Genomic DNA, 22,843 nt, shown 5'->3' with positions numbered 1-22,843 from the left:
CTGCTCCTACAACAGTCCTGAGTAGGTTTCCATTGCTGGGGCCCTGGCAGTTGTTGGGAGGAGGCTCAGACAGCTGTTGGCTGGCTGGGTGCTAGGAGCCCTGTCTTGGCTTTGAGGTGATGCGCTCTAAAACTGCAAGGATTTCTCTGTGATTCTTCACATGTGGCGATTTCTCTCTTGTTGCCAGAGGCCTGGCTGAGGCCCAGACAGACATGGCAAGGACTGCACGCTGCCTTCAGACTGCCTGCCTGAACTTGGACTCGAACCTGCGTCTGTCTGAGAGTGGTGCAGCCTGCTTGCTGGAGAAGCAGGCTCTCCAGGGGGCACGCTTGGAGCAGCAGCTTCAGGAGAAGGTCCGGGACATGATTCAGCTCCAGAGCCGCTGGGATGGAGAGAAAGTAGAGCTGAACTCGAGGTGAAGATGTTATGGGGCCTAGCGAGCCAATGGAGAAGTCTCTAGTTGGGGTCATGCTCTGGCTCCCTGCCTCTGGCTTTTCCTAAGAGCTTCCAAAGAAGGGCCAGCTGCACAGCTGATGTAAATTGATGTAACTCCTTTGAAGCCCATGGACCAGCTCCCCCGCGGGTGTAAATCAGCATAGCTCTGTTGAAGCTAATGGGCTCAATCGCCAGTTGGTGTCAATTCTTTTAGCATCGTTGATGTCAGTGGGACCCAGGGGGCTGGGCTGATTTAGGCCAGCTGAGGATCTGAGCTCAGAAAGCAAAATCTCCTCAGACCCAAGGAAAGGGTGCTCTGCCTAGGGCAGGAGGGATTCCACTTCAGGGGCATGGTGGGGCCACCTGGGACTGACTCTAACTAAAATCAAACACCAAACCCTCCTTTGATCCTGTTGTTTTCATCACTGGTTTTAAATAACCAATACAGATCGAAAGGGGAAGGGGGGCAGTGGTTCATGCTGCAGGCAGGGGTGGGAGTGACCTCGGATGCACTCTGCCTGTAAATAATGCCACTGATCTGCCAAGGGTTCTTCTGAGATGCTGATCACTGGTTTAGACCCAGGAAACAAGTCAGTGACAGGATGCAATCTCATCCCCTTCCCCTCTTCCAATGGCATGTTTTGGGGACCCAAGGTGAACTTGGAGAGGCCAGGAGGGCCATATAACCACTATACGTAGGCAGACAGGCTGTGATGTGTTAATGGAACCCGACTTCTGCTCAAAACAATGCAGCTACAAACAGATTAAACCCACAGAAGTGTTTTCTGAGAAGTAAAAGGCCCCAAACTAGAGAAAATAAACACCCTGAATCCATTGGTTAGAATCATAGAATCTCAGGGTTGGAAGGGACCTCAGGAGGTCATCTAGTCCAACCCCCGCTCAAGGCAGGACCAATCCTCAATTTTTGCCCCAGATCCCTAAATGGCCCCTCAAAGATTGAACTCACAACCCTGGGTTTAGTAGGCCACTGCTCAAACCACTGAGCTATCCTCCCCTGAAAGCCAGGACTGACCTGGATGACTGCAGAGCCCTCCCCTGACTGCAGAGTCCTGGAGCGACAGCTGTCCTGTCAGGAGGGGGCTTTGTATCCAGGTCAGGGTTGGGATCACCAGTGGAGCTCTGAGGGGAAGCCTAAGACTGAAGGGTATTGGGCCCAATCCTGCAACTGACTCAAAGCTTGTGTTGAACGCTGCTAAAGCCAATGGACAGCTCTATGCTAGCGCAGGAGCCTACCCATGTCCAACAAATTGTGGGGTTGGGGCCTTGGAGAGAACAATCCCCTTCCATTCTCAGCCATCCAGGCCAGGGCTCCCAAGCTTAGGGAAAGAGGGCAAAGGATGATAATGGCTGCAGCTTCTTCTTATTCCTCTGATATTGATGTTGAGAAATGTGCTTGAAAAATAACTCAGTAAACACCATGGAATATTTAATGCAACTCTTCTCATGTTCCTAGAAATGACACAGTAGTTACCCTGGAAATAGCATTCTGTGGCCCAGGATATTGTTGTTCAGCAGAATTATGGTAAATCAGTGACAAATTTCCCAGCTGTGTAAAGTTTTAACTCTTCTCATCCCACCCTCCCTTCCTATCACTCAGCGATCCTCCTGGCTTGGTGCCTCTTTAGTTAAGGTCATTATCTCTGAAATGTGTCAGGTGTTCACCCCATCCATCTAGTTCCTGTGTGTAGATCTTGTCTTGTACAAGCAGCTGTTCTCTGCATTGAACTGTCTCTGAATGCCCTGGAGGGACTGAAAGGTGCTGGGGAAATGTCAGCTTTGCCATTGAGCCTGTGGTACTTTCTTCACTCTGAACAACCTGCTCTCTGTGCCTCGCTTGTATCTTTCAGGATAACAGAACTGACCGCTTTAGGACAGAAACTTAAAGAACAGAATGCAAAGAAAGAGAAGACCATCTCTGCTCTAAAACTGGACGTTCAGAAACTGGTACACATATCCACAAACTCCTCTCCCTCAATTAGTCACTATCACACACAAACATATAAACACACACACACTCTCTTACACTTTCTCTGATCTTTCCTTATGTTCATCACTAAGAAATCACTTATCTTTGAACACAGGAAGTCACTAAAACTGGAGAGCTACTGGAGGTGCAGGACCTGAAAGATGAAAGTGAATCTTTGCAGAAAATCGTGAACAGCATCACACAGGTGTGCTACTTCACTCACAGCAAAGTGCAAGAATGTGGTTAAGGTACTTGCCTTGGACTTGGAAGATCTGCATTCAAGTCCCTGCTGTGCCATAGACTTCCTGTGTGACCATGGACAAGTCACTTAGCCTCTCTGTGCTTCAGTTCCCCTTCTATAAAATGGGGATGCCCTGTTTCACAAGGTTGCTCAGCTACTACAGTAATGGGAGCCATATGTACCTTAGATCACTAGAGAACTAAATCCAGTAAGGGCCCCTTATGTCTATATTGTGAATGGTTTTAATTTGGTGATTCAGACCATATGGCTCAATAGTGGAAATTTGATGACTAATTGTGTATTAAAGACAACAGTGTAGTTGATGGTACAGGTTCTTTACTTACCCGTGTGTTGGAATAGAGTATGTTAGGTATCTAAGAGAAGGCACTAGGGCAGAGTTTTTACTACAGGTTCTGTTATTGTACATTTTGTTCTTCTGAAAGTTGGCTCGATGATTGTTTGAAATCAGGCCTCCCAACTGGTGCTCAGCTCATGCTGTTGCTAATCTGATGCAGGCACTAAGTCATTCCATGGCTCTTCAGGCTCTTATTGTTTTCAGTCCCATTTCTAGAGCTGGTGCTTGTTTTTGTAACAATAGACCCAATAGCGTGGGCTTAAGTCCCATTGACTGCAGTGGGATTTAATGACTTTGCAGAATCAGGGCCATCGTACTGACACTCTTATGCAGGCACCAGTCACAATTTAAACAGCTGTCCATGGAACCCTAGTATAGTAGCTCTATGAGGCAGTGTTGTCTAGTGCTTAGAGCTCTGGACTAGGACTCAGAAGACCTGACTTCTATTCCTAGCTCTGCCACTGACCGGTTGGGACACCTTGGGCAAGTCCCTTTCCCATTCTCAGCCTCTGTTTCCCCATCTATACAATGGGGATAATGATACTGATCTCCTTAGGAAAGTGCTTTGAAATCTCTGAATGAAAAGAAAAAGGTATTATTATTTTGAGCTGCCCATCTAGCAAAGCTATAGATGGCTTTATGCATGTACAGTTGTGTGCCTAACTGAGGGCCTGCAGAGTATGGATGTTACTGGGAATTGCAGATGCTCAGCATGTCTCGTGATCGGGTGCTGAGAGCTCGGTTAGGTTGGCAATTGGGCATGCAGAATCTCATATCTCCATGTGCACTGGACGCTAATGTTGCTCCTGGTTTGGGTGCACAGTTCTCTTCACCGCTTCTGTTTGTTTTGGGGCTAATGATTTAACTGGGAATTGGCCCTGCTTCGAGCAGGGGGTTGGACTAGATGACCTTCTAGGGTCCCTTCCAACCCTGATATTCTATGATTCTATGATTAATGTCCATCTCCTGACAGTGTAGCCAAGGTCAACGTTTTCAAATGTAGATCCCCAAGAGTTGGGCATTAATTACATAGGGCCTGATGCAGGAAAGCACTTCAGCACATGCTTCACTTTAAGCTCAGGTAACTTCATTGACTTAATGTGCTTAAAGTTCAGCACATGCTTACGTGCCTTCCTGGACCAGGGCCTTCTGTAGGCCCCAAGTGCTGATGTCAGAACCAAATTAGGCTGGTTAGTGCCTAGGTCAGCAGTGAGGTGTCTACAATAGCGATCTGGGTTTAAATAGCTTTAAGGGCCTGTTATGAGGCTGGTTCTGGTGGGACCCAACTGAGAGTGCCAGTTCAGGACAAATTGCTTAAAGCAGGGCAATTACAGCCAAGGCTGGGGTTTCTATGTACACCAAGGCAAACCAAACCAGCCAAACAGAGAAGACTTTGGTTTTACCCCACTGGCTAACCACAAGTCACACAAGCAATTCCCTTAGACACTTCAGTTTCCCAATATCGCCACCAGTGCCACTCATTATGGGGACAAATGGTTATGAAAACCAATACCCCAGTAAAAGAAAAAAGGTTCTCTCGATCCCAAAGGACCAAGCCCCAGACCCAGGTCAATATACAAGTCAGATCTTACCCACAAATCATGCTGTTGCCAATCCTTTAGAATCTAAAATCTAAAGGTGTATTCATAAAAGCAAAAAGATATAGATGAGAGCTAGAACTGGTTAAAAGGAATCAATTACATACAGTAATGACAAAGTTCTTGGTTCAGGCTTGCAGCAGTGGTGGAATAAACTGCAGGTTCAAATCAAGTCTCTGGAGTACATCCACAGCTGGGATGGGTCTTTCAGGCCTTGGTTCAAAGCTTCAGTGTAGCAAAGTTCCTCCAGAGGTATGAAGCAGGATTGAAGACAAGATGGAGGAGCTGCAGCAGCTTTTTATATTCTCTTGCCATGTGGTCTTTCTTTCTTTGTTCCAAAGACAAGCTGTCCATGACATGGCCTGGAAAAACCTCAGAGTTCTGTCCATAGGCATGTCCCTGCATACCTTGCTGAATCCCAAGGCGTGTCTGCCTTCTCTCAATGGGTCAGTTGTATAGCTGATGGTCCTTAATGGGCCATCAAGCAGGCTAGGCAGAGCTGACACCAACTTGTCCGGGATGTCACCCAGAAGCATAGCACAAGTTTGAACTACAGCCAGTATAGAGCCAATATTCATAACTTCAACTACAAAAATGATAACAGCTTAATCATAATCAGCAAACCATAACCTTGTCTTAGACACCTCATTTGACCCCCTTTATAAAAGATTTGGTGCCACTACAGGACCTTGGTTGCAATGATGATCTATACAGACCCAGATTATGTCAATAACGTCACACCCCCAACGCAAAATTGATGCAGGAAGGGATGACACAAACATCACTGACTGCATCCCAAAAGCTCCCCATCCTTGGTTCTGTCTTACTACAGCTAGTATTGGGTTAGGAGCCGTACCAGTGTATAACAGAAATGGTTTATCAAAGTCATGTTCAATAACATGAATGAATCTCTTTACAAACTCAAGGTAAAACTTGGTTAGAACAATAGTGGATTGGATCCGCTCTTGCAGCGTGGTTCCTGTATGTGATCTTGCCAAGAGCTAAAGAACATAACTACTTTATCCATAAAAGCTCTGGCAAATGTTTGAAACCCAATTAACATCAACTTAATGTAGATATTACTATTGTTTATAGTACAGGAATCTTGGCATTTAGCCATGAAAGCAATGTGGTAGTGTGCCTCAGTTTCCCTGTTCACACCGCACATCAGGTTTGGAATGTCTTTTCCCCTGTGAAAAGTTCCAAGACTGTGTACAGGCATTAATACTGTGCAACATCAGTATAACAAGGCCCTTTAACATAAAGTGTGATCTTATGTATCACTTTTAACATATTCAAGGGATTTTCCAAAAGATTTGGCACATTGTACACTTTTACAGTTTTTGGTAATAGCAACACATTAGTTACAAGAATTACAATTAGCAATAAAAACAATTTCAGTGCAAGTGTCTATTTACAATCATTTTTGTCATGCCACACTTTGGCTTAATACCATTGAGGTTTGGGCCTTTCAGGGTTAGCCTGTGGCTTCCCTTTGCAAAATTAAGGTCTCTCTTTCCTTCCTGTCCTGAAGGATCAAACCCTGATTTCTCTAGTTTAACAGAATTCACTGGCTGATTGGGTGTGCTCTCTGTGCTAATAGCTATTCGCAAGTCCTTCTTCTCCCTGCCAGCCAAGTAATTTGCATTACCACAGACAGGAGCCAGTTCATCAGTTTTTAGATCCTTAACTGCTACCAATTCCAAGGCTGGACTCTGTCTTAAAGAGATACCATCCATTTTCACTAACAAGCTAGACTCAAAGTTCTGTGGTCCTTCCCTTACCAACCTCGGCTTCCATATGAAATCAGATGTTAAGTTCACTGAGAGAATACAAGTCATGTCCAAAGTGTCTAGAGATGAGAGTATACCTGCCATCCCCTGCATTCTCGAGAGATTAACTACACAGCTGTTCTGCCTTGCAGACTCAGCTACCCAGTCTTCCCTCTGAACCTGAGACAGAGACTGTGTGTCCTCTCTCAACAAGGTTGTCTCCCCAACAAGCTGGCCAAACACAGCCACTTGGTTATAGGACTCTTCAACTTTCTTAACAGCTTTCACTCCATCTGAGACCTTCTCAAAGCTATCCACGCTGGATCTTTCAAAAGGAAAGTCAGTGGATCCATTCACCATAGAAAATTTCTGGCTGTTAGGAACTAAAACTTTCTTGATTAAATCACTTTCACACCCTTCAGTTGCAGTAAACTGCTTGCAAAGACTACCATGAGGATTCCTTTCCCTAGGAGCTTTTCGAAGGAGCAATTCACCCCTCTCAGAAATGCTGCCCTTACCCTCTTCACTTAGGGCTTGGTTAGTCTCTAAGGTGCCACAAGTACTCCTTCTCTTTTTGCGAATACAGACTAACACGGCTGTTACTCTGAAATCTAAAGGAACACTTTCCTGAGCAACAACAGACTCTTTCTGGGTCTCACTTACATCCAGAATCACCTCTGGCCCATCAGGTGGATTCCTTCACAATCCCCTTTCAGGCATACTTATAGACTTCCTAGATAAAAGGCTAGAAGCATTCTCCTTCCCTTTGCCACACACAAGTTCAGGAATCTTTTCCTTCTTTCTACAAGTTTCCACACCATCAGTAGGTAACACAATCAAACCACCTTTATGCTCTCCTTGTGCCCTGGCAAGGGTATCACCCTTATTAGACAGAGTTGCTACACCTTTCCCAGCCACACATTAGCAACAGGCAAAATACAAGCACCAGAATTGTCTGGTGTCTGGGATTCTGCTACAACACTAACTGGATGCAACCTAGTTACAGCGCCATTCTCCCTAGCAGACACAAACTTAGGACCATTCCCTTCCTGGGATTTAGTTGAATCCAGAACCAACTCTGAGACAACTACACTATTCTCAACCCGCACAGGCTGAAAGGCACCTTCTATCTGCTCCACAGACAAAGAAGAGCTGGAGACACATTCTACTTTACCAGACACACAGCTTGGGATCTCATTTCCCTTGTCCCAGCACACAGGGTTGTTCACAGACAACTGCTTGGAGACCGGGGTAGCTCCCTCCATTGGCAAGTCAATACCGTTGACAGACACAGACACATTTCCTTCACTGTCACAATTCTCCACACAGGTAATAGGTAAGGTATACATCCGATGAAGTGAGCTGTAGCACACAAAAGCTTATGCTCAAATAAATTGGTTAGTCTCTAAGGTGCCACAAGTCCTCCTTTTCTCTTTTTTAGGTAAGGTATAGGGACACTCATCTTCCACTATCCTTGCCTTCCCAAACTGCTGACTAGATAATGCCATCAGCTCACGAGGCTGCCTAGGCTCATCCAAACTTTCCTTATCAGGCACATTGCCGCTCCTGAGGATAAACTGCTGCTCTCTTCACTGCACTGAGCTACTTCCAGCAAATCACAGTTACCTTTTCCAGGTTCACTTTTACAAACTGTACTTGCCAATAATTCATTACCCATCAAAAATCTACCCTTTCCTTTCTCAGTTAGGGCTTTACTCTGACCATCCACTTTAATCTGCTCCTGAGAAACATTTTCCTGACCAATGAGTTCTTTCTGTGCTTGATCTAATTCCAGATTTACTTCTGAGACATTAGACAGACATTCAGAAACTTCATTCACAGACATACTGCTTTTTTGCTCAGACAAACACTTGGAGAAAACCTCCCCAGGCAAATCATTGCCCAAAACAGACAGGTTTAAAATCATTCCTTTCCTGTGACTGGCTACCTGGTCTGAATAAAGCTTTGACATTTTCCCCAATCAAAAGATCCTTAGGCAATAACCTCCTTACACCAGCTATACCTTCATGCTTAGTACCATTCCATTCAAGGTGGATTCTGGCTAAAGGCATGCTTACAGTAAACTCTTAGAGGACTACAACATTCAGACTCTGAATTGGTAAGTAATCTTCCTCTTTGACCAGATCTGCTTTAATAAGAGTCAGGTTTCAGAGTAGCAGCCCTGTTAGTCTGTATTTGCAAAAAGAAAAGGAGTACTAGTATCCTTTGAAGTGAGCTGTAGCTCACGAAAGCTTATGCTCAAATAAATTGGTTAGTCTCTAAGGTGCCACTAGTACTCCTTTTCTTTTAACAAGAGTGATGTTAGAAGCCATAATTTGCCCTAAACAGCTTTTACCATTGACTTTTACACTCTCTATGAATTTTTCATTACCAGTCCCATATATAGCATTGGCACAATTTATGGGGCCACCCTCTACTGAACTCACAGTAACAGCATTTACATAGAATCATAGAATCATAGAATATAAGGGTTGGAAGGGACCCCAGAAGGTCATCTAGTCCAACCCCCTGCTCAAAGCAGGACCAATTCCCAGTTAAATCATCCCAGCCAGGGCTTTGTCAAGCCTGACCTTAAAAACCTCTAAGGAAGGAGATTCTACCACCTCCCTAGGTAACGCATTCCAGTGTTTCACCACCCTCATAGTGAAAAAGTTTTTCCTAATATCCAATCTAAACCTCCCCCACTGCAGCTTGAGACCATTACTCCTCGTTCTGTCATCTGATACCATTGAGAACAGTCTAGAGCCATCCTCTTTGGAACCCCCTTTCAGGTAGTTGAAAACAGCTATCAAATCCCCCCTCATTCTTCTCTTCTGCAGGCTAAACAATCCCAGCTCCCTCAGCCTCTCCTCATAACTCATGTGTTCCAGACCCCTAATCATTTTTGTTGCCCTTCGCTGGACTCTCTCCAATTTATCCACATCCTTCTTGAAGTGTGGGGCCCAAAACTGGACACAGTACTCCAGATGAGGCCTCACCAATGTTGAATAGAGGGGAACGATCACGTCCCTCGATCTGCTCGCTATGCCCCTACTTATACATCCCAAAATGCCATTGGCCTTCTTGGCAACAAGGGCACACTGCTGACTCATATCCAGCTTCTCGTCCACTGTCACCCCTAGGTCCTTTTCCGCAGAACTGCTGCCTAGCCATTCGGTCCCTAGTCTGTAGCTGTGCATTGGGTTCTTCCGTCCTAAGTGCAGGACCCTGCACTTATCCTTATTGAACCTCATCAGATTTCTTTTGGCCCAATCCTCCAATTTGTCTAGGTCCTTCTGTATCCTATCCCTCCCCTCCAGCGTATCTACCACTCCTCCCAGTTTAGTATCATCCGCAAATTTGCTGAGAGTGCAATCCACACCATCCTCCAGATCATTAATGAAGATATTGAACAAAACCGGCCCCAGGACCGACCCTTGGGGCACTCCACTTGATACCGGCTGCCAACCAGACATGGAGCCATTTACATAAAAGGTGGCAGTGTTGGGGTACATTTGGTTACACTCAGACAACTGCTCAAAGTTATACAACATACCAACATTGTTATATACTGGACTTTCAAGAGGATACAATTTCTGCTGTTCTTCCATTGCTTTTTTGACTTGGAGCTGAAGTCTGTCAGTTTTTTGTTGCATCTGGCGGACCCTCTCCTTAGCAGCCAGCCTTTCCTTCTGTCTTACCTTCTTTTTTCAGCTGGGTCAAGGCTTGCTTCTCTCTCATTTGAATTTCTGCCAGTTTTTGTTCATGTTCCAACTGCAGGCTGTCTCTCAGGGCTTGCAGTTTCATTGCTTCTGTAGCTTCTTTAGCATCAGGTAAGGGCTGTGCTCCTGCCTCCTGATCACTGGCCATTAACAGATTCTCAGTTCTTGATTTGTAGCTTTCTTTCTAAAGCTTATCCCCTTTTCCGAACACAAAACTTTCAGGGCTTTTTTGTCAAGGCTCTCATATGCTCTTTGCTCACCCATTGCAACTGCTTTTTAACCAACCAAACTCTCAATACCAAAATTCAAATTTGGATAACTCTGACCCAAAGTTTAATTGACCTGGTTCTCTGGATCCTAGCATGACCTGTTCAGAAGTGATGAGCATCCCCAGCTCCCACAGACTTCAGCAGGAATGGGGATTCTCAGCACTCAGGGCCTCATTTCAGGCCCCCCAGTTGGCAGTGGTGGCTGGGTTGCTCTAGTGTAGCTGGGAGCTTGAGTGCAGAAGGTAACGGCAGATTGGCGTTGTTGGGATTAACCCTCCACCCTTCTCTCCCCAGCTGGCTCTGGCCGATGCTGAGAGTGCAGGGCCCCTCTCACTGGACAGCATGAGGGCGACAGGTGCAGAAGACCCTGGCAGACAAATCTCCCCTTTGCGCTCTAGCTCTTCACATCACCGGCGGGTGTCACCGTCCCGTGCCCACTCCCCATTGCTCCAGGATGCCGTGCTGCAAGCCGTGCAGGGTGCCCTCCGGAGGCGACAGCAGCATGAGCAGGTGAGGACACTGCCTCGAGCTCTGGTCAGCCCCAGAGTTAGCATCTCAGGAAGTGTCCGCCCACAGACTGGGGCTGGTTTCCCCGAGGAGCAAAGTGATGGTGTTGCATCCAGTGGAATGCTGCATCCCAAAATGTCTGGGGGGGATGAAAAGAGGAGAGGCAGCCCAGCTCTGCGAGACTTAGTCAGTCCCAGGGGCAGGGGCTGGGAGGGCAGGATCAACAGCTAACGGAAGGGCAGACATGAAGGGAATGAGCGTTGACATGATTTCTTGGAGAGTCGTTACTGTGCTGGATGGACTGGCCAGCCACAGCCCTTAGTAGTGGATTGACCTGCAATTCCTTGTCATCTCCAACTTCCCTACATTCACCCAAAGAGAGACAGAACCATCCACAACGGAAGCAGGGGAGCTCGGGAGCGTCTCTCCAGATAATAAGAGAACCTGCTTGGGGCCTTATGCTGCTTAGGTGCTGACAGGGGGATAAATAACATGGTACGAGCAAAGGAATAGGCCAAAGGAGAGAGTATGAGATGGAGAAGGAAAAGGAAAGGCCAGAGCCATGAGGGTGCCACTCCGAGGGGCTGTGGAGAGCCAGAAGATGGAGCATGGAGGTGTCAGTTACAGTAGACTGGTCCCAGCTCCTGAGTGTGTGGATTCATCAGCTCCCACTCCCTTTTGCAGCAGGGGCAGGTGTCAATAGACATGCAAGGAGGGTCTAATTTACAGCACCTTGCAGGCCACTGATGAGCTCAGCCTGAAGTCTCCAGCCAGGGCTATCTCTGCATCTCCACATGGGGACCTGGGGGTGAGCCCCAGCCCTGGTCTCTTGTTGCCTGGAGTAGCGGGAGTGGAAAGCACCAGCTCAGAGAAGGGAGCGTGTGCTGGGTGAGGCTGGGCTATCCCATGGGTAGTGATGGAGCCCCTGGATAGAAGGGTAGTGGTTGTACCACCATGCCATGAGAGTGAGGGATGTAACACTAGGGCACAGGGGAGGGTCTGGGGGATTCACTGGGGATGAAGAGGAGCCATGCAGCAGCCCTGGGAGAAAACCTTCAGCCAGTGCAGCTTATTGTGTGGCCCTGGTTTGAAAGTGGCATCAGGCCGCTCCTTGGAGGGGAGAAGGTCAGCAAGGCACAGCTGCTAGCTCAGGTTCGGGGGGGGCGCTGAGTTTAAGCTATGTGATGCAGCCGTGAGTAAGTTAGGTCCCTGTGTCTCAGGATCTGCCCTTCACTCACTCACCAGGATAGCAGGGTTCTGGCCCTGTGCATATGTGCGCACGTGCTGTGTCATGTGAAGCAGAGTGCAATATGCACTTTACCCTTGTGCCTTATTTTCCATTCTGCGGCCAGGAATTGCAATTTCAGCTGGAGTCTGCCCAGGACATGCTGGGGGTGGTCAGGAAGCAGCTGTCCGATTGCCAGCAGGAGGTGCAGGTGGCAGAGCAGCAGCTGCAGGAGCAGAGGCTGGAGCGTGAGGAGCTGGCCAGAGCCCTGCAGGATTGCAGGCAGGATTTGCAGCACTGTAAATCCTCAGTGGAGATTCTCAGCAGGTGCACATGGGAGTAGGATGGGGGGGATCGATAATTACTGTCGGGAGCCACCATACCCTGGGATGGCTGGCTGAGAACAGAGTCACTCTCCCAACCCCAAGGGTAATGCACGTGACAAGCCTGTGGTATGGTCCAGATGGGAAAGGGTGTCACTCCATAGTGCTGTGTTCAGGATTGAACAAGCCATTTAGATTTTCAGCGTTTGGAGACTCAGTCCAAGCGAAAGAGAACCGACCCATTGCAGGTCTCTGGCTTTTTGGGCTCACTCAGACTGCTCATATTACTGGAGCTGATCTAAACTGTTTGCTCCAAACTTTTATCTGACAAAAGTATGGCTATCTTTGGAAATGAACATTCTCACTGAAAAGTTTTGTTTTCTTTTATTAATTTTCTGGATTTTTAACAAACAAAATCCAATTGTTTCAGCTTTTTGGCTTTTGATTTCTTTCTTTCTTTCCCTTTCTCTCCTTTTTTTCCCCTTCCCCCATATGGGGGAAAGGAAAGAAAGGGAAAAAACCTCCAACACCAAAACCTCAGCTTCCTGTTTCAAAAAACAAAACAAAAAATCATTTTTGTTCTTTGTTTTTGACAAAAAAGGAAAATTTCAGATGAATTTGTGAAACACATGTTTCAGCATCCATTTCTGAGCATCTCTCCATTTTAAGGAGACATGGGTAATGAGACCCAATGATGTATGTAGACATGCACTGGTGAGTAGGCATAGAGGAGAATGAGTCCTGTCCTCCATGCAAGTAGAATGTTCTGAGGAGCTTCCAGTCTGAGGACTGGAGCTCCAGATGTGACTCCACCAGATGTTGCATCCTCGCAGACCCTTCCACCTGCCTCCTTTGGTCACCAGCCTGTGTGAGAAGGTTTGGAACAGTCATGCTACTGAAATTCCTGATGGGAAGAGCAAAGTGACTGAAGCCAGGATGTTTCAACAAAGTTACCCTGTGTGGTTTGGTTGCGTTGGGTACTCGGAGCAATCTGCACAACAGGGCTGAGACATCAGGATGTTTCTGTAGGTTCTTCCTTTGTTCTGGGGAGCCCAGAAACCTCGCTGATCCTGGATCTTGGAGAAACGGCAGCTCTGCTCAGTGCTGGGATGCATCGTTCTCTTATGTCTGGCTTGTGCACCAAACTTTTTTCCAAGGTGAAACTGGTGGATGCTGAGTGCTCCAACATTTAATTCTGTGTCATTGTCACGGGCCCCTGGATGTGTCTTCACTACAATAATGGGGTGTGACAGTAGTTGAGCAGACATCCCCACACTGCTCCGGTACTGGAGCAGCAAAGCTGCAGCAGCACACACTGTACAGGCCTGCCCAGGGTGCTGGGTAATTACTCATGGGGCTAGCCTGTGCTGCTGTGCCCTAAAGTTATGAGCTTCTAACACCGTTGGTCTGGAAGCAGCAGGGGACTCCAGGACTCTTATTTGGTCCAGCCACTGTGGGAGCAAGAGGCCCACCATTGATGTGGGTGACATTATCGCAGGGCCAGATTGGTGACTCATAGTTTCCCTCTCACCCTCAGGGAGAAGGAGACCACAGAGGCTGCAGTGGGAAGTCTGAGCGAGCAGGTGGACTCCTCCCATCTGGAGGTGGAAAGGCTGAGGAGACTCACCACAGAGCTGCAGAGGCAGCAAAGCCTCCTGGGGGAGCAGAAGGAGGAGCTGGCAAAGGAGCGGGAGAGAGTGAGGAAAGAGCTGGAGCAAGGGTGAGGTGCCTCACATCTGCCCATGTTACTATGGTGTGCAGGGCAGTCTCATTCAGGGTGGGGGGGTGGATTCCCCACTCCACGCTGATGTAACGGACAGTGCTGGGGCAGATGGCCCAGCATCCTCCTGGTAGGGAACCCACTTGGAGCCATGCCTGCCTGACACTGGAGTGATGATGCAGGGCTGAGGTGCAGCCTCGACTGAAAGGTGGCGGTGAAGCAGGCGTGCTGGGGAGCTGCTCACAATGTACATGACTGTGGGCTTCGTTGCCATGGGGGAGTAAGCCTGGCTAGTCATTTACAGCGATGATGCAAAGGAAGCGGAAACTCCTCCCAGATCAGAATGGCAGCATTCACAGCCACATGGCACTCACGTGGCAAATAGTGCAGGCCAGCAGAGAAATGAGGCCCTAATTCATTTTCCTCCCTTTTGCATGATTTCTACAGGCAGAGGACCCTGGAACAGTTAGAAGAGAAGACCTCAGCTTTGAAGAAGGAGCTGGTGGTAGTAAAGGAGTCCTTGAACCAAGCCATTCTGGAGAAGGACGTGCTGGAGAATGAGAAGGAAGGTGTAAGCTGTGCTCTGTCTAAAGTAAGAATGGTGATGGTCTCCTAGGAGCTTGGCTAGCAATCAGCTTTCTCATGAGCTTACAGGCCAATCTGCTCCCTTACTGAAGGCATTTTTCCTCATCTACCTCACCACTACTTCTCCTGTCAGTTCACCTCCTCTGGGAGACAGAGTTTGGGTTTCTACAGCACTGTTAAAAGAAAAGGAGTACTTGTGGCACCTTAGAGACAGCACTGTTCTTTCTCAGCTTTTTCCAAAGTACTTAGAAGTGATGAGCTAGATCCTATTGCCAGGTAGTGGCTGGCAGGCAAACAGAACAGTCAGTAGTTTATCACCCAGAGAGCCCTGGGCCTGGGATCATCAACCTGTGATCCCATCTTCAGTGGGAAAATGCAAGTGGATCCTTACTTTCCACCTGGCTGCCCATGAGAACTTGACTGACAGAATGCTAATGTACCTGGTATGACCAACAGCATCTCTGACGGCGAAGCATCACTCTGGGTCTGAACTGCATTATCAGCAGAGACCATGAACCCAAATCCAAATAGGAGACCTGAATCCATGGAGCTGGGATTTTCAAAACCACGCACCTACTTTAGGAGCATGAGTTCAATTGCCTTTCATAGAATCATAGAATCATAGAATATAAGGGTTGGAAGGGACCCCAGAAGGTCATCTAGTCCAACCCCCTGCTCGAAGCAGGACCAATTCCCAGTTAAATCATCCCAGCCAGGGCTTTGTCAAGCCTGACCTTAAAAACCTCTAAGGAAGGAGATTCTACCACCTCCCTAGGTAACGCATTCCAGTGTTTCACCACCCTCTTAGTGAAAAAGTTTTTCCTAATATCCAATCTAAACCTCCCCCACTGCAGCTTGAGACCATTACTCCTCGTTCTGTCATCTGATACCATTGAGAACAGTCTAGAGCCATCCTCTTTGGAACCCCCTTTCAGGTAGTTGAAAGCAGCTATCAAATCCCCCCTCATTCTTCTCTTCTGCAGGCTAAACAATCCCAGCTCCCTCAGCCTCTCCTCATAACTCATGTGTTCCAGACCCCTAATCATTTTTGTTGCCCTTCGCTGGACTCTCTCCAATTTATCCACATCCTTCTTGAAGTGTGGGGCCCAAAACTGGACACAGTACTCCAGATGAGGCCTCACCAATGTCGAATAGAGGGGAACGATCACGTCCCTCGATCCGCTCGCTATGCCCCTACTTATACATCCCAAAATGCCATTGGCCTTCTTGGCAACAAGGGCACACTGCTGACTCATATCCAGCTTCTCGTCCACTGTCACCCCTAGGTCCTTTTCCGCAGAACTTCTGCCTAGCCATTCGGTCCCTAGTCTGTAGCTGTGCATTGGGTTCTTCCGTCCTAAGTGCAGGACCCTGCACTTATCCTTATTGAACCTCATCAGATTTCTTTTGGCCCAATCCTCCAATTTGTCTAGGTCCTTCTGTATCCTATCCCTCCCCTCCAGCGTATCTACCACTCCTCCCAGTTTAGTATCATCCGCAAATTTGCTGAGAGTGCAATCCACACCATCCTCCAGATCATTTATGAAGATATTGAACAAAACCGGCCCCAGGACCGACCCTAGGGGCACTCCACTTGATACCGGCTGCCAACTAGACATGGAGCCATTGATAACTACCCGTTGAGCCCGACAATCTAGCCAGCTTTCTACCCACTTTGTAGTGCATTCATCCAGCCCATAGTTCCTTAACTTGCTGACAAGAATACTGTGGGAGACTGTGTCAAAAGCTTTGCTAAAGTCAAGAAACAATACATCCGCTGCTTTCCCTTCATCCACAGAACCAGTAATCTCATCATAGAAGGCGATTAGATTAGTCAGGCATGACCTTCCCTTGGTGAATCCATGCTGGCTGTTCCTGATCACTTTCCTCTCATGCAAGTGCTTCAGGATTGATTCTTTGAGGACCTGCTCCATGATTTTTCCAGGGACTGAAGTGAGGCTGACTGGCCTGTAGTTCCCAGGATCCTCCTTCTTCCCTTTTTTAAAGATTGGCACTACATTAGCCTTTTTCCAGTCATCCGGGACTTCCCCGGTTCGCCACGAGTTTTCAAAGATAATGGCCAATGGCTCTGCAATCACAGCCGCCAGTTCCTTCAGCACTCTCGGATGCAACTCGTCCGGCCCCATGGACTTGTGCACGTCCAGCTTTTCTAAATAGTCCCTAACCACCTCTATCTCCACAGAGGGCTGGCCATCTCTTCCCCATTTTGTGATGCCCAGCGTAGCAGTCTGGGAGCTAACCTTGTTAGTGAAAACAGAGGCAAAAAAAGCATTGAGTACATTAGCTTTTTCCACATCCTCTGTCACTAGTTTGCCTCCCTCATTCAGTAAGGGGCCCACACATTCCTTGGCTTTCTTCTTGTTGCCAACATACCTGAAGAAACCCTTCTTGTTACTCTTGACATCTCTGGCTAGCTGCAGCTCCAGGTGCGATTTGGCCCTCCTGATAACATTCCTACATGCCCGAGCAATATTTTTATACTCTTCCCTGGTCATATGTCCAACCTTCCACTTCTTGTAAGCTTCTTTTTTATGTTTAAGATCCGCTAAGATTTCACCATTAAGCCAAGCTGGTCGCCTGCCATATTTACTATTCTTTCGACTCATCGGGATGGTTTGTCCCTGTAACCTCAACAGGGATTCCTTGAAATACAGCCAGCTCTCCTGGACTCCTTTCCCCTTCAAGTTAGTCCCCCAGGGGATCCTGGCCATCCGTTCCCTGAGGGAGTCGAAGTCTGCTTTCCTGAAGTCCAGGGTCCGTATCGTGCTGCTTACCTTTCTTCCCTGTGTCAGGATCCTGAACTCAACCAACTCATGGTCACTGCCTCCCAGATTCCCATCCACTTTTGCTTCCCCCACTAATTCTACCCGGTTTGTGAGCAGCAGGTCAAGAAAAGCGCCCCCCCTAGTTGGCTCCTCTAGCACTTGCGCCAGGAAATTGTCCCCTACACTTTCCAAAAACTTCCTGGATTGTCTATGCACCGCTGTATTGCTCTCCCAGCAGATAGGAAAATTAAAGTCACCCATGAGAAGCAGGGCATGCGATCCAGTAGCTTCCGTGAGCTGCCGGAAGAAAGCCTCATCTACCTCATCCCCCTGGTCCCGTGGTCTATAGCAGACTCCCACCACTACATCACTCTTGTTGCACACACTTCTAAACTTAATCCAGAGACACTCAGGTTTTTCTGCAGTTTCGTACCTGAGCTCTGAGCAGTCATACTGCTCCCTTACATACAGTGCTACTCCCCCACCTTTTCTGCCCTGCCTGTCAGTGAGATGTGGGCTTCTAAGTAGAACCAGATAGGTATTTTTGGTTGAAACTTGTTTCAGCAAAAAATGCAGATTTGGTGACACCAAAATGATTCGCAGATTTGTGTCAGTGACACTGAATTGCTTAGGCCTGAAAAATTTCCTTTTGAAAAAGTTGAAATTTCAACATTCAAAAGTTTCAGCATTTTTGAAGATAAACATTTTGATTGTTTGAATTGAGTTTTCATTTAGAAATTTTGTTGAATTTTTAAAAGATTAAAAAATGTGGAACGTTCAAAATGAAATGTTTCATTTGATCAAAAGTGAATTTCCCCCCCACTTTTATTTTTGTCAAAAAATTAAATTTTCGGGTCAACCCAAAACAATGTTTTTTTTCCTGATTTTTCGGAAACAAAATGAATAATCCGTTATTCACCCCGCCCTACTCTGAAGTCACTGAGGCTGAGTTGGAATCCCACCCAGTCTTCCAGCCTGAAGGCAGGAGTGACACCGGCTAAGTCATATGGCAAGCCGGAGGCACAAAGTCCTTGCCCATTGGCATTATTTTCTCACACAGCCATAGGGGCTAGGAGGATAGGGCTCTGGCGGGGGGGGGTGGGGGGGTGAGATGCCAGTGCATGGCATGATATCATTAGGAGCTGATATTTCAAAATGGAAAATGTACTACAAGTTAATTTCTTTGCTTGGAAATAACATGCCACCATAGGCATGACCCAATGCCTGTTGAAGTCAGTGGGTGTTAAACTGGGCTCCAGTGAGTAACTACTGAGCAGCAGCCATCCCTGTGAGGATAGCAGAATGATCTGCCCAGAGCTAAATCCACGCACCAAGAATTCTGTTAGGCAGCATTTTCAGAGGGACTAACTTTTCCAAACTAGTATATTATTTGCCACATAATAATAGCACTGCCTTGCAACAACCATATCAGATCCAAACTTCATCTTCAGTGGGGCAGGGGATGTCCAGACTGGGGAACATGTTTTTTTCCCAGTAAAGAAGGGTTTCCCTGTCTCATTCAATAGTGTTCAGTCTTCTAGGAAATCCTGGAAAGCGACTAGCAGTAAGCGGAGGATAGAATGGGTGGGAGAGATTTTTAAAAATGTCCTAACCGTGAATGAGTAATATCATACAGAGCTCTGTCAACAATTCCTTTGCAGGGGCCAAAGTGCCATGCCCCATCAACGGGGGTGCAGTCTGCTGGATTGCTAGCTGACCCTGCAGAGTGGACCTTGCCCAAAGCGTCCATCAGGAAGAATTTGCAGGTCTAATTTACGACGCTTAGTAACAGTGGCGGGCTAGCGAAAGAGTCCAGCACCCACATGCTGGTCTTGTCTGTGGGTGGAATGAGCTGTAGGGTTCAAGTGTGGCACAGCTGGCATGGGAGGCAAGCCCCCAGGAGGAATTCTCATTAATGCATCAGTAGCCAGTAGCCTGGCTGAGAATTTCCGAGGCTCCTCAGTGACAGTGGGAAGCTGGTAACAAATCTTGTTAGTATCGAATACAGCCTTGCAAAGACCAGAAAGCTGTAGCATCTCACTCTGAACTGGGGGTTGAACAGTGCTGTCGGGATGTACCTTGCTGTGGGGACACAAGTTGCAGGAGGCATTGGGCACTCGTTGGGTGAGTTCAGTGGGAGTTTTGAATGAGGAAGGACTGTGGGATTTGGCTCACAGGTTGCCCAGGTCTACTCCCTATGAACCACATAGGGGTATCTGCAGCTGTAGCAGCCTGACCGCTGGCTTCCCACCAGATGAGCTCAGAGCATCCCAAACCCTGCTGATATCAGTGCTTCAACCCCAGCGTGTATCACAGAACCCAGCCCAGAGACCTCCTCACACTTCACCTCAGTTCGTCACCAGGGTGGAGCAGGGGATCCTGAATCTCTGGGGCAAGGAAGGTTTTACCTCACTGTGGTTGGAAAACTCCCAGACAGTGTCTAAGTGCTGAGGTCTCCCTTCTCCCCAGGCCAAGGCCAACAGTGCTGAGCTAGAACTAGCCATAAACAAGCTGAGATCGGAAGACTCCAAGCTGAGAGACTCACTGGCCAAGATGGGGGCTCTGACTGAAGGTCTTGCCCAGGACAAGGTCAACCTCAACTGCCTTCTCCTGCAGGTAACAGGCCTTATGCTGCCCATGGCCTCCACTGCAGCACCTGCACTCACCTCATGTGCACTCTGCCCCTGTGCCCCTCACAAACACCCCAGCCTACACCCTCCATGCTACCCCTGTGCCCCTCAGCCACCCTTGCCCTGTGCTCTGCCCCTGTGCCCATCACACAACCCAGCACTGCACTCTGCCCCTCAAAAGCACCCCAGCCTACACCCTCCGTGCTATCCCTGTGCCCATCACACAACCCCACCCTGCACTCTGCCCCTGTGCCCCTTACCCACCCCTGCCCTGCGCCTTGCCCCTGTGCCCATCACACAACCCCGCCCTGCGCTCTGCTCCTGTGCCACTCACAAACACCCCAGCCTACACCCTCCATGCTAGCCCTGTGTCCATCACACAGCCCCACCCACGCACCCCCTGTGCCCATCATAAACACCCACCTACGTCCTCTGTGCTGCCCCTATGCCCCTCACACAACCCAGCCCTGTGCTCTGCCCCTGTGCCCATCATAAACACCCCTGCCCTCTGCCCTGTCCCTGTGCCCCTCTCAGACCCGGCCCTGTGCTCTGGCCCTGTGCCTCTCACCCTCACCCACCCTGTGCTCTGCTCCTGTGCCCCTCACACAACCCCACCCTGCACTCTGCCCCTGTGCCCCTGTCAGGGTTCCGTCCCCACTCTGAACTCTAGGGTACAGATTTGGGGACCTGCATGAAAGATCCCCTAAGCTTATTTTTACCAATTTAGGTTAAAAACTTTCCCAAGGCACAAATTTCGCCTTGTTCTTGAATAGTATGCTGTGTGACAGGGTCGGGCCAGGTGGCTATAGGAGAGTAAGTTTTGTTTTTTTTGAAGCAGAAAAAAATTTATTTGCATAACACACTTACACAAATCACCAAAGAAAATAAAACAAAACTATGCAACAAAACAAAAGCAAACGCAATGTATAACACAGCAGCCTTCAGGAGAGAGAAGTGTTCAGGCTTGCCTGGGCCCAGAGCGGGGGGGCTTCTTCGACACTCATGGTCTTCCACCCCCTCGAGTTACCTAGTGCCACGCCCAGTGTCGCCAACTATTCCTCTCCTGAGAGTGCCCAACAAGATGGGCAAGGCTGCGGGGTGGGCAGTTTGGGGGGAGGGGGGGGCACGTACACCCACGTGTGAAAGGGCCCCTCCTAGGTGGTGGTGATAATGGTATCCACAGCGGCAATGGTTGGGGCTGGGGTCTCTTGCTCTTCCCCTCAATCAAAGGGTCAGACGGAGGGAACCGGACGGGGTCACTGAGCAGAGAACCTCGGACAGCGCCCACCGCTCCTCGAAGGCGTCAAGGGAGTCGGTGGATGCCGCCCAGAGGAACTCCGCCCGGATACGTGAATGTACTGAGGATTGGAAAACAGCCCTACAATCGCAGGACGCTTCATTAGCCAACCTCCCCTCTCTGGTTTTATAAATGGCTGTTTTAGCTAGGGCTAGGAGGAGGTTAACCAGGAGATCTCGCGATTTTGTGGGGCCACGGATGGGGAGTGTGTAGATAAAAAGGTGAGGGGAAAAGTGTAGCCAAAAGCTTAATAAAATATTCGGGAGGAGCGGAAAAGGGGCTGCAGCCTGGCACACTCTACATATACGTGCGCCAGGGTTTCCCTCACATTGCAAAAAGGGCAAGTATCCGGGATGGGGGTGAACCGTGTCAAAAACACGCCCGTGCTCACAGCTCCGTGAAGAAGCCGCCAACTAATGTTCCCAATGGGCCTCAGGCTGGCCCACCGGGGTAGCTCACCCTCCAAAGGTGGCAGGAGGTTCTGCCACTTTGTATCGGGGCGGGACACCAGGGTGTGGGCGTGAAGGGTGTGAAGCGTGAGTGTGTATAGACATTTCCGTGGCGCAATTTGGAAGCTGACCAGCTGCAGTTCATGCAGCTGGCTCGCAGTGAAAGTGTGAGGGGTTTGTTGGGATCTACAGGGTAGGGGCCCAATTGAAAGGTCCGGCGGGCCTGGGGTAGAGGGTGGGCGGGGTGCGCCCTCGCGCAGGGCTCGGTTGAGATATCAAGGCGGCCTTCACCTACTGAAGTACGCGCCGGGGGGTACGAGGTCTGGAGAGCTCCATGCACCGAGCCAGCGTCAGGGGATCCAGCCAGTCTCCCCGGTCGTAGTCCAGGAGGTCTCCGACTCTCATGACTTCCGCTAGGACTAAACTCTGGCGCACCGAGCGGGACTCCGCCGCCTGCACACGGAGCTGGGGGTTGTGTAGCAGGGGCTCCGCGAGGAGATCTGCTCTCATGGTGGCCGCCATGGACCTGGTCATTGAAAACAGTTTCCAGGTCCGGAGGAGGTCCTGGTAGAAGACCGGCAGCCCGGCGAGGTCTCGCAGAAAACCTCTCGGACAAAGATAAAAGAGGTGCCGGTCATATTGGAGCCCTTGGAAGCGGCACAGGAAGGCATGCGCCAATATGCTCCACGTCGAACTACCTGCACTATAAAGGAGCCTCTGCAGGGCCTGGAGGTGGAAGACACGGACCTGAGTGTGCAGACACTTCAGGCCCTGCCCTCCTTCCTTCAGGGGTAGATGAAGAACCCCAACAGGGGCCCAGTGCATTCCTGACCAAAAGAACTCTAGAATCGATGTCCAGAGGTTGGTCAGGAAACCCGGGGCCGGGACCAGGGTGGTGAGCCGGTACCAGAGCGTGGACAGGACTAGTTGGTTAAGCACCAG

The 22,843-nt window shown here is 48.8% G+C and overlaps 1 protein-coding gene across 6 annotated transcripts in view; it reads left to right on the top strand.

Annotated features, from left to right (window-relative positions):
* The window catches only part of CROCC2 (ciliary rootlet coiled-coil, rootletin family member 2), a 207,065-nt gene that overhangs the window by 53,451 nt on the left and 130,771 nt on the right, over positions 1-22,843 (top strand). For 4 of the 6 annotated variants that reach the window (XM_048864821.2, XM_048864820.2, XM_075132328.1 and 1 more), the window contains 8 exons: positions 188-415; positions 2,304-2,400; positions 2,538-2,627; positions 10,674-10,889; positions 12,239-12,438; positions 13,972-14,154; positions 14,602-14,746; positions 19,995-20,141. In XM_048864821.2, the coding sequence (XP_048720778.2) occupies positions 188-415; positions 2,304-2,400; positions 2,538-2,627; positions 10,674-10,889; positions 12,239-12,438; positions 13,972-14,154; positions 14,602-14,746; positions 19,995-20,141 (1,306 nt within the window). The remainder of the gene's footprint in view (positions 1-187; positions 416-2,303; positions 2,401-2,537; positions 2,628-10,673; positions 10,890-12,238; positions 12,439-13,971; positions 14,155-14,601; positions 14,747-19,994; positions 20,142-22,843) is intronic. The other 2 variants (XM_075132329.1, XM_075132330.1) reach the window with 2 other exon arrangements.

The sequence above is a fragment of the Caretta caretta genome, chromosome 9 (assembly GCF_965140235.1).
Source record: "Caretta caretta isolate rCarCar2 chromosome 9, rCarCar1.hap1, whole genome shotgun sequence".
NCBI classification, from domain to species: domain Eukaryota; kingdom Metazoa; phylum Chordata; order Testudines; family Cheloniidae; genus Caretta; species Caretta caretta.
The sequence above is the reverse complement of the archived record's forward strand: the minus strand, read 5'-3'. Positions and strand labels throughout refer to the sequence as shown.